We start from the raw sequence: 12,429 nt of genomic DNA on the forward strand, positions 1-12,429 counted from the left end.
TGGATAGGGGATAAGATGTCTAGGGGTAGAGTACCCCGTTAAATGTGTCCTTATTGGATCAATTTATTGTAAGTTTTTTTTTTTTTTTTTTTACCTCAAAAGGTGATCACATTCCAAAACATTATTTTGTAACACAAAGTAAAAAGCGAAACACTTCAATACTGTAAATAAATCACACAACTGAAAATGTTTAAAATCCACTAGCAACATAAAAACGGACATCTGGAAAAGGATCTGACAGCATAAATAAAAGAAGGGCAGTGATAATGAAAATCATTTAATGAATATAAAACATTTAAGATTGCATAGAAAGACTGCACTCAAATATTTCAAAAATTCAATTTCTTGGTGCTGTTTTTGCCAAAAATACATTATTTCTACCCTATGAATAACATAGATGAAATTTCAATTTACTAATTTTTTTAACATTTTAGTAGTTTGCAAAAAGGGAAAGGCAAAAACTTTTCATTTGATTCTTTTATCAAAGGAAGAGAAAGCCCCAACTACACTGGCTGACAAAGTTTAATCAATAATTAAAAAATAATAATAAAAATGTTTGGGTAAATTTTTTTTATTCCTTACATCTCCTGCAAAAAACTAGAAATGTAAAATAAGAAATGAAACACATTTAGAAAAAAAAAAAAAAAAAGAAGAAATTATAATTTGAAAATGTCCTGTTAGTTTCTTAAGGCCTGAACTACAAATAGCTGACACTGAAGTCCAGTCTGTTTAAGGATCAGTCAGCTTAATAGCAATTTTTTTCTTCAGGAATCCTTCCTTTATTATTTCTTGAGGAGTAGTGGGAATGAAAAGCAGCTCCTGTACAGTTTTGTGTCATTCCGCCCTGGAGTTTGTACTTTAAGTGATATGCATCTTTTTCCCTTAGTAATTCCTCTCCTCACAGCAGAAACTGATACACTGCAGAAGAGGATAGTGCCTGTTTCTTCTTATGCTGGTAAACTGAGCTTCTTTCCCTTTAGGACTAGAATTAGGAGGAAAAAAAAAAATATGTCCACAATTAAACAGCAAAATATTGATACAAGTCATCTTTTGTCTAAACATTTTGAAATGCCATACTAACTTTCATAGTCCTTAACACATTACACCTCTTCTCTCTGGTAAGATACTATCTAGTCAGGGTCAGGGCTCATGATGGTTTGGGGAGATTTATTAAAACCTGTTCATAGGAATAGTTGACCAATTGCCCATAACAACCAATCAGATTGCTTGCTTAATTTTTCAGAGGCCTTTTTAAAAATAAAAGAAGCAATCTGATTTGCTTGGGCAACCAATCAACTGTTCTTCTGCACATGTTTTAAACATGTTCTTTCCTCATCTTAGACTTCCTTCAGACATTTTTATCGTGTAATTGTAAGATTTCTATTGAAGAATGTGAAAAAAAAAAATGTAAAAAAACAAACAAAGCCCCACAAACATTTACTCATATTTCTAGTCGAGATCCATAGAAGGAAAAAACACAACAAACAAGGTAAAATAACAGCACAGGTAAGGCTAAGTTCACACAGCCATTGTGCTCTGTTCCTTTTTACTCTTACTTTTGTGCTGAACTGACAGGTCGGTGCACTACTAACACCACCAGGTTCGATAGATCACATCGACTTAATTGGGGTCCATCAGGGATCCGCTATATTATCGGCGAAAAAAAATTGTTCAGGACCAATTTTTTTTTTCCCTCTGCCCAACTCCAACTAGCTGACAGAGCTCCATTTACCGAAGCACAACAGCAGTGTGAACAAGCTTTCTAAAAAATGCCACTGGCCCCATAAAACGTAATGGGAGAAAAATCTCCATAAACAGAAAATCATTGTAGGTATGGCTTTATTTTACTATTGACTCCAAGCTAACATCTAGACATGAAGTTTTAAAATAAGCCTATATTTAGGGGAGTAAATATTCTGTCTCTTTAGTAAGTTAGTAATATTCTGTCTCTTTAGTAAGTTAGTAATATTCTGTCTCTTTAGTAACATGCAAGTCTCATTTGAGGTCAGACAGCTTGAACCCCACCAATCCAGAGAACACTGGTAAACTTCTCAGGATCAGTGGGACCCCTACTGATTCACAAATTATCCCGTCTACAGGAGAGGATAACTTCACCTGTCCACTGAAAATGAATGGGACCAGGAGGACAACAACATTTTTGTTCGAATTAACCCCTTAAGGACACAGGACGTAAATGAACGTCCTGGTGCGGTGGTACTTAACGCACCAGGATGTACATTTACGTCCTGTGCATAACCGCGGGCATCGGAGCGATGCCCGTGTCATGCGCGGCTGATCCCGGCTGCTGATCGCAGCCAGGGACCCACCGGCAATGGCCGACACCCGCGATCTCGCGGGCGTCCGCCATTAACCCCTCAGGTGCCGGGATCAATACAGATCCCGGCATCTGCGGCAGTGCGTGATTTAAATGAACGATCGGATCGCCCGCAGCGCTGCTGCGGGGATTCGATCATTCAGAACGCCGCACGGAGGTCCCCTCACCTTCCTGCTTCCGGCTCCCGGCGTCTTCTGCTCTGGTCTGAGATCGAGCAGACCAGAACAGAGGATGACCGATAACACTGATCTGTTCTATGTCTATACATAGAACAGATCAGTATTAGCAATCATGGTATTGCTATGAATAGTCCCCTATGGGGACTATTCAAGTGTAAAAATGTAAAAAAATTTAAAAGTAAAAGTAAAAAAAAAGTGAAAAATCCCCTCCCCTAATAAAAAAAAGTAAAACATCCGTTTTTTCCTATTTTACCCCCAAAAAGCGTAAAAAATAAATTTTATAGACATATTTTGTATCGCCGTGTGCGTAAATGTCCGAACTATTAAAATAAAATGTTAATGATCCCGTACGGTGAACGGCGTGAACAGTCACAGTCCAAAATTGCTACTTTTTTAATACATTTTATTAAAAAAAAAAATTATAAAAAAATGTATTAAAAGTTTTTTATATGCAAACGTGGTATCAAAAAGTACAGTACAGATCATGGCGCAAAAAATGAGCCCTCACACCGCCGCTTATACGGAAAAATAAAAAAGTTATAGGTCATCAAAATAAAGGGATTATAAACGTACTAATTTGGTTAAAAAGTTTGTGATTTTTTTTAAGCACAACAATAATAGAAAAGTATATAATCATGGGTAGCATTTTAATCATATTGACCCTCAGAATAAAGAACACGTCATTTTTACCGTAAATTGTACAGCGTGAAAACGAAACGTTCCAAAATTAGCAAAATTGCGTTTTTCTTTTTAATTTCCCCACAAAAATAGTGTTTTTTGGTTGCGCCATACATTTTATGATATAATGAGTTATGTCATTACAAAGGACAACTGGTCGCGCAAAAAACAAGCCCTCATACTAATCTGGCGATGAAAATATAAAAGAGTTATGATTTTTAGAAGGCGAGGAAGAAAAATTAAAACGTAAAAATTAAATTGTCTGAGTCCTTAAGGCCAAAATGGGCTGAGTCCTTAAGGGGTTAAAGGGGTTATTCAGTGAAAACTCTTTTCATGCCGTGTGCTCAGACTAAAAAAAAAAACATATATATACCTCCCTTGCTCCCTGCTGGGCTCCGGTATAAGGAGGTCCCACACACTATGCTCTGCAGCTCCGAGAAGCAACGTGTAAGCAGCTGCAGATGGGCCTTCCTGATAGCTGGGCCCGGTGGGAAATGAGGAAGGTATGAATAAGCTTTTTATATTTTATTACTAAGCCTGGGCACATTGGTCAGAAAAAAAGTTTTTACTGGATAAAACAGTATAATACTGAGTACACCTGATGGTCAATATCAGATAAAACAGAGCACATTGTGTCTCATTTTCTAAATCAAAATTGTAATTTGAATGCCGTATATATAATCCACATTTTTATCTTACCTTTGGTAATGTAAAGATAAAAGAAGTCACAATACAAAATGGTCTGTACAATTCCTGCAACTATAGCAATGAGATCAAAGAACCCCTCAAACTGGTAACGCCAAATCCAATTAAAAAGATAGAGTGTACGATAAATTCCCAAAGCAAAGAGATAATGACTCGTGATGGTCTCTGCTTCTCCAGTCTTGCTGACCATAAACAGTTGGGGCAGAATTGCAACAGACTCCAGGTAGATGGAAAATGTCCACAAAATCTGTAAAATAAAGAGTAGATGAAAGATCTTACAGATTTTAAAGAGAAACTGACAACCGTTCATTTGCACTGAACCCAATACACTGAGTAATACACCTGACCATCTTCTGCATACGAATAATTGTTCGCTCTCACATTTTAATGACATAAAAGCCTGTGCCCACGTGAGCGCTCTTCTAGTACAGTGAACATGGGAATAGGCTCCCTGTCACTAGGATGTGAGGAGCAATGAGGAGGAAGCTGCACTAGCTCTCTGCTATTCTAGCAGAATACTCAAGTGGGCACAGGCTCTCACATCATTAGCTGGCTCTTACATCATTAGGATGTGAGAGTCTATATTTATGAATATGCACAAGATTGGTGGGCATATGGGAACACAGAGGAAGGAGCAGGGAAGCTCTGAAAGCCGGCTCCCGCCTTCATTGTGGAAAGGAAAATATTTGTAACTTGGAAACAGCAAGACAGATTTTATTTAGGTTTACCAGCACTATAACCCAGTGTATTGGGTTTAGTGCGGGTGAACTGGTTGTCAGTTTCTCTTTAATAGTTATATTGGTTACTGTTCAAAAAGGCCTTAATCTGGTTATACACATTAGATGCATGTTGCCCAAACCCACCAATTTCAGCAAGACCAGCAGACCATTTAATGTGCAGCAAGCATTTGTATAAGGGTGGTGTGCATCTTGCTGCTCTGCACAGCTTCTCTGGCACTGAAATAGGCACTGTCAGATATAAAAACTTTTGATATGATGTAAAGCATGCAAAACCAATAGGGTATCAGGAACTAGTACAGTAAGTAATTACAAAAGTATAAGGAAATGATCACTAGGAAATGGTGCTATATGTGCCAATAGACAGCCAAAACAAAGAAAAAACACACACATATAGCTTCCTTACCTCTAGTGGTGTGAAATCGTGATTGACAAGGAAAGCCAAAATAGCTGTAGGAACAATAAGGAACTCCACACGGAAGGTATCATGGTTCCCATCATAAGTAGCTTTAAATTTGTTGTAGATCAGCCACACTGTGGCGTACGAACTTGCAACGTAAACAAGCTGGAAACACAAAATGTTTTTTTTTATATAACTGTTTTTTTTTTTAATTAAAAACATAAATGTTTTATGGTAGATAAAAATAATAAAAAATAGAAGTAGAAATGTGTTTATAATAAGAGGGGTATTCTTATCTTAGATATTTACTGTATTTTATAGCCACATGATATTTCAGATATCTGATAGATGTGCAGCAAAAATCTCCTCTGAATCTCCTCTGACTGCAACTGTGCTGAGAGAAAATGCAGGAAGTATGGGTGGGAAATGCAGGGCTCTGTGCATGATTCCGATTTGCCAATCAGTCTGCTCTGTCAGCCAGGGGCATGTCACGAAGCCTTAGTGCACAGAGCAGCTCTGAGGAGGGAAAAAGTTCCCTCATGAGATGTTAGGGCAAGCATCATGCTTGCCAAAGTGAACACCCCCCTCCTCCGCAGTGTGAGCAACATAAAAAAGAGAATTAGGAGCCATAGAAGGATTGAAAACCAGGATTTATCCAGGAGTAAGCCTGGAGCATTTTATATTTATTACCATTATTATTATTATTTTTTTTTTTTTATCTCGGTACAGGTACACTTGTAAGAGGTTTTCCATGAAAATCCAAAGCTAGCCCTATGACTCCCTGTGCAATAAAACAAATACCGGCATATCTACCTCACTTGAGAGTGCTGCAGACAATATATCTTTTTTGTGCTCCTTTGTTGTTCTTCCTTTTTCCAATGACGTTATGCAACCGCAGAGCGGGAAGTCATCAGAGAGAGGAGTAACACAGGGGTGCAGACCAAATCTGTGGAGCAGGAGAGGTAAGTATGCAGGTTTTTGTTGTTTTATTGCACAGGGAGTCATAGGGTTAACTATGAGGTTTTCCTGGAAAATCCCTTTTTCTAACTTAACAAGTGAAAAAAAAGTCAGACCACATATAATGCATGAAACAAGTAGAAAGGGTTGTATGCAAATGAACAAGGTTTAATTTATGCCTGGGGAATAGTGTAAATAAAATAAAGAATAAAAAAAAAAAAAAGGTATACTCACTAAAGACGAGCAAAGTTATAGTAATTTGATCGTCATGAAACCTCTCGGCTCGGCAGTTGATGACTTTAGCCTGCATAAATTAGTTCAGCTTTCAGGCGCTCCGGTTGGCTGGAAAAGGTGGATACAGTCCTAGGAGACTCTCTCCTAGGACTGTATCCACCTTTTCCAGCCCACCGGAGCACCTGAAAGTTAAACTAATTTATGCAGGCTGAAGTGAGCAACTGCCGAGCCGAGAGGTTCGTGACCAATCGAATTACAGTAACTTCACTGATCTCTAATACTCACCTTCCCCAATCCCCCACTGTCTTAGGCTACTTCCCGGTTCACGTCGATACATCATCCCCACAGGAACTGTCCTGCTCAATTACTGACTGAGACTGTACACTGCAGCAGCCATTCACTGGCTGAGCTGGGCAATCCCTGCTGGGATGATGAGTTATCAGCAACCAGGAACTAGACAAGAGGCCTGAGAACCCTTAGTTTTGCACCTGAGCTGCAGGGGATCAGAGTACGTGCACATCATTTTTTTAAATATATTTTTTACCACCTTCAGGCATCTGTAAAAAATAAAAAATAAAAAAAAAATCTTAATCTCAGACATCTTTAACCTGTTAAGGACCAAGGGTGTAAACTTACGCCCCTAGTCCCGCTCCCGTGATATAACGCGGGGTTACACGGTGACCCCGCATCATATCATGGTGGGCCCGGCGTCATAGTGAAGCCTGGACCCGCCGCTAATAGCGCGCGGCACTGATCGCTGCCGAGCCGAGAAGTTCGTGACGAATCGAATTTACTGTAAGTTCGCTCATCTCTACCTATATCCCTTGCATAGAAAAAGTCAAATGGTAAAATTCTGCAGCTCTAGACAAAAAAAATGTTTTTAATTGTTGTTGTCTATTTCTCTTCTCTCAAGTAATTTAACCACGTAACGACCGGCATCGTATATACGGTGCGGCAGGTCTATGAAGTGAGCTCAGGAGTTGATTTCGCTTCACATCTGTTCAGTCCCAGTTGCTATCAGCAGCCAGGACCTGCGGTTAATGCTGGACATCGGCAATCGGGCTAATGCCCGATATTAACCCTTTAGACGGCGCAATCAAAGTTGATCGTGGCATCTAAAATGCCGAACATACACTGCCAGTAGCTCAGCAGAGCTGATTGGGAATATTGCGGTGACATTTCAATGTCTCGATCAGCTGAAAGGACAGCGGGAGGGTCCTTACCTGCCTCCTCCCTCTCCAATCAGTTCTCCAAGGCTCCAGTCAGCCATAGCAGGCTGGAGCAGCAGAGCACCAATAACACTGATTAATAAAAGTTCCCTAATAAAAGTTTAAATTCCCCCCCCCCCTTTCCCATAAAAAAAATATGTAAAAAAATAAACATATGTGATATTGCTGCATACATACATGTCTGAACTATAAAAAAAATAACGTTAATTAAACCACACGGTCAATGGTGCATACGTAAAAAATATACCAACGTCTAGAATTTCTGGTCACTTTGTATACCCTATAAAAATTTATAAAAAGCGATATAAAAGACCCATCAAAACAAAAATGGTAGCAAACATAACTACAGACCATGGCACAAAAAATTAGCCCTCACATCCCTGCATACGGAAAAATTAAAAAAGTTATATGGGTCGGATAAGGACATTTTTAAACATGGTAATTTTCATACAAAAAAAAAAAAAAAGGAAATCAAAATAAAACCTTTATAATTTGGTTATCGTTGTAATCATATGGACCTACAGAAAAAAGGTAATGTGTCATTTTTACTGAAAAGTGCCCTGTGTAGAATCGGAAGCCCCCAAAATGTACAAAATGTATTTTTTTTTTGCCCCATATTTTTATTTTATTTTTGTTTCGTAATAGATTTTGTGGTGAAATGATTGATGTCATTACAAAGTACAATTGGTGGCACAAAAAACAAGCCCTTATATGGGCCTGTAGGTGGAACGAAAGTGCAAAAATGAAAAAACCCTGTGTCTTTAAGGTGTTAAGTGTTACTCCGATCACGCTTTGATGGGAAGATAACTGTTTAACCCCTTAAGGACGCAGCTCATTTTCACCTTAAGGACGCAGCCCCTTTTCCGCAATTCTGACCACTGTCACTTTATGCATTAATAACTCTGGGATGCTTTTACCGATTATTCTGATTCTGAGATGTTTTTTTTGTGACATATTCTACTTTATGTTAGTGGTAAATTTTCATCGTTACTTTCATCCTTTCTTGGTGAAAAATCCCCAAATTTAATGAAAATTTCGCATTTTTCTAACTTTGAAGCTCTCTGCTTGTAAGGAAAATTGATATTCCAAATACATTTTATATTGATTCCCAAATACAATATGTCTACTTTATGTTGGCATCATAAAATGGACATATTTGTACTTTTTGAAAAAATTAGAGGGCTTCAAAGTATAGCAGCAATTTTCATGAAAATTGCAAAATCTGAAGGGACAGATGTTACAGAACTACAACTCCCAGCATGCCTGGGCAGTCTAGGCATGCCGAGAGTTGTAGTTTGGCAACATCTGGAGGGCTACCGTTTGGGCACCATTGTAATAGTGGGCTCCAAACTGTTACCCTCCAGATGTTGCAAAACTATAACTCCCAGCCTTTGGCTGTCTGGGCATGCTGGGAGTTGCAGTTTGGCAACCACTAGAAGGGCAGCAGTAAAGATCGCTTTACTGCCACCTTCCTTTCCCCCCCCCACCGTTGCTTCCCTACCTGAGCCGCTGATCTCCACCGATGATCGGCGGTCCCCACGGCATCTTCTTCACAGGTACCGGCCGCCATCTTCTCCCCCCGTTCTGCCCGACATCCAGGGGTGGGCAGAGCGGGGGTTTTCCATGGCAACCCCCTGTCATGCACTGCCATTGGTCAGAACTCATTTCTGACTAATGGCAGGGGATAGGAGGAGATCGCAGCACTGCAACCTTGCTCCTATCCCTCAGGATGATCGGGGCTGTCACTGACAGCTCCGATCATCCCTATTTTCCAGGTTACCAGAGACCTGATCAGCCCGGAATAGGAGAAAATCGCATGTCTGAATTGACATGTGATTTTCTCCGATCGCCGACATGGGGGGGTCTCAGGACCCCCCTCGGCGATGTGCTGGGATGCCTGCTGGGATGCCTGCTGAATGATTTCAGCAGGTATCCCGGTCTGGTCCCCAACCGGCTAGCGGAGGGGACCGGAATTCCCACGGGTGTATCCATACGACCTACGTCCTTAAGGACTCGGGATGCAGTCCTGAACAGGTTAAATCTCCAAGCAACTTTATAGCCAATGACTATAGTGATCAAGATATGGAATTGCTGGAAGACCAATTGATTTTTCATGGGACTTTAGGCTAATCCGTATCCTGATCAATGTAGTTGCGGGCTACAATGTTGCCAGAAGATTTAAACAGATATTCTGCTGCCAGAGCGTGATTGGAGTTGCACTTTAAACCTTGTGTATTCTTGACATTGGAGTCAATAGCAGAATACATCATTTATCACATCTTTCTAAAATGTATTTTACAAAAAAAAAAATAACTATACAGTGGTCCTTCAACATACGATGGTAATTCGTTCCAAACGACCCATCGTTTGTCGAATCCATCGTATGTTGAGGGATCCGTGCAATGTAAAGTATAGGAAGCTGTACTCACCTGTCCCCAACGCTCTGGACCAGGTCCTCACCGCTCCCGATGCTGTCCCACTGCTCCGGTGTCTTCTTCGCGATCCTCCGGCTTCTTCTGCATCTTCTTCGGTGTCTGGGCCTCGTTTTCTGGTGACGTTATTACACTGCTGCGCCGGCACGGCGTGCATAGTGACGTAATAACGACGCCAGAAAGCGAGGCCTGGACCCTGGAGAAGATGCAGAAGACGCTGGAGGATCGCGAAGTGGACCCGGAGCAGCGGGGATAGGTAAGCGAACCTGTCCGGGATGCTTAAACTGCTATCCGACAGCAGCTTAAGCATTTTGCGCTGTCGGATAGCAGTTAATGCGATGGCCCCGACATATAAAAGCATCGTATGTTGATGCTGACATCGACGTGCGATGGCCTCTTATATGTCGATTTTATCATATGTCGGGGCCATCGCATGTCGGGGGGGTTACTGTACAGTGGTTCCTCAACTTACAATGGCCTCAGGTTATTTCATACATATAATGGTCTTTTTTGGACCATTGTAACTTGATACCAGACTTACAATGTACAGACAGTCTAGATCAGAGAAACATGTCAATGGCTGGAAGAACTGACCAATCAGAATGGGCATTTCACTGGTAAAACCCCTGTATTACTGAAGTGCATGCACTGACTGGCTGTCTGGTAACCACTCTCTACAGTACAGGGAGGTACTACATGTTCTGTACTACTCTTTACTGGTGCCAGGGTTAGCTTCTCCTTTGGGCACTAGGTGAGGGCAGCTTCATTTTTACTGAGTGCACTGTACAGGACCCTGAAGAAGCTCCTGTCCTCTACAGTGATTTACAGCTCTCCGCAGCTCTTTCTTACTTATATATGTAAGGATTTTCTTTATCTATATTAGTTATCTACTTATTTTTCTTTAATCCTCACTGTTTCCTGGTGACATTTTGGAGGCTTCAGAACCAATTACAGGGTTTCCATAGAGTTATGGTCTCAACATACAATGGTCATCCTGGATCCAATTAATATTGTAAATTGAGGGAAGACTGTATTGAATTAGATATATGCTCAACTATGTAACTATGCTCAACAATGGCAATAACGTGTACAACATAACAGAGATGTATTACCTTCATAGAGGTATTGTAGAGGGAGATAAAGTTAGTGAACAGGTCTAAGTATCGAGAGGTGAATACAACCGCAAATAGGATCTGGCTCTTCCCAGAGATGCCTAAAACAGAAATGAATAGGATTAATTATACATTTCATATCAAACATATTTTATGTATTAAACATCCAGTCTCATGCATGTGTATGAGGACTCCTTGCCCTCCTCTACCTATATGGATAGAGCTTGTTCTACAAAAACATCCTCCCTCCTTGCAGATCTACCACATTATTCTCATCGCCCTATACAGTGGATTTTATCAAAGTCAGGAAGATGGTTGTGTGTGCTTTGTGGTTTTTCAAAGGGAGAGAAAAAAAAGAAAAACCTTCCTGACACTTTCATGTTCCAGAACATTTCTTTAATATCTGAAATAAAATGCAACAACCTGCTCGTCAATAAATATTTCAATTAAGACTCCTTGAGAATACCTTCTTACTATGCGACTGGGGATGGTCCGATCCTCTTTATCAAAGCAGCTTTAGTGCTAATATCCCTGGAGCCTCCTTTACTGCTGCCTCTTGAATACAACTTGCACAGTTAATGGCTCCTGGAATATATATCATTATTCCGTGCATGTCATAACTCACACAGATATATTTACACTGATGTTAGCCAGGTATGACCGGCTGTGTTAGCGAATGCTTACTGGTGTGATCAATATAGTCTGGCAAATACAAAAAAGGAGATCATTTCCTCACCTACTAAGCTCTACGAATAATGAAATGGGTCAATACACTGAATTTATATTCTAAAGTATTTTAGTACAGTTTATAACTGCAACAATATCTAGATTCCCTAGTTACATAGTGAGTGGGTTGAAAAAAGACCTACATCCAAACATATCCTTTTACCACAGCCCTTCTTTTAAAAGTGCTGCAAGGATTTGATTATTTTACTGTTAAAGGGGTTCTCCACCATAAGGTGATTTTAGTCCGTACCTGGTAGACAGTAATGGACATGCTTAGGAAGGATCTGCGCTTGTCTTGGGGCTAAATGGCTATGTTGTGAGATTACTATAATATTGTGGCTAGCTTTTTGTGAACTGGTATTTCCTGTAAATTTATTTTATTTATTTATTTATTTTTTTATACAAATCCCACAATTCAATTTTCCTCCCACACATCAGCCACCCCACCCATTGAAACATAAATGAGCTGCATCCATTCAAAAGACCTGTGGTTTTCAATCAGGGTGCCTACAGCTGTTGCATTAGTTGCAGATTGATCCCTCCACCCATTGAAGCAGACAGGATCCCTGTTATCAGCTGACTAGTGAGTCAGGTCTGGGCAGCATTGCAACCTGGGAAAAATCTGAGACAACAGTCATTTTGTATGCTGGTAAAAATAAATCTTGGGGTGAAAATCACAGAAGGCTTGTGAGAAAACCGTCAGAC

At 40.2% G+C, this 12,429-nt stretch overlaps 1 protein-coding gene across 1 annotated transcript in view; it reads right to left on the reverse strand.

Moving 5' to 3' along the window:
- Positions 1-261: 261 nt before the first annotated feature.
- The window catches only part of KDELR1 (KDEL endoplasmic reticulum protein retention receptor 1), a 31,880-nt gene continuing 19,712 nt past the window's right edge, over positions 262-12,429 (reverse strand). Inside the window, exons 2-5 of the mRNA XM_056544624.1 lie at positions 10,999-11,099; positions 5,041-5,199; positions 3,892-4,144; positions 262-982 (exon numbers count right to left, since the gene is read on the reverse strand). Of these exons, the coding sequence (XP_056400599.1) occupies positions 948-982; positions 3,892-4,144; positions 5,041-5,199; positions 10,999-11,099 (548 nt within the window). The 3' untranslated portion in view covers positions 262-947. The remainder of the gene's footprint in view (positions 983-3,891; positions 4,145-5,040; positions 5,200-10,998; positions 11,100-12,429) is intronic.

This window comes from Hyla sarda, chromosome 10 (genome assembly GCF_029499605.1).
Source record: "Hyla sarda isolate aHylSar1 chromosome 10, aHylSar1.hap1, whole genome shotgun sequence".
NCBI lineage: Eukaryota > Metazoa > Chordata > Amphibia > Anura > Hylidae > Hyla > Hyla sarda.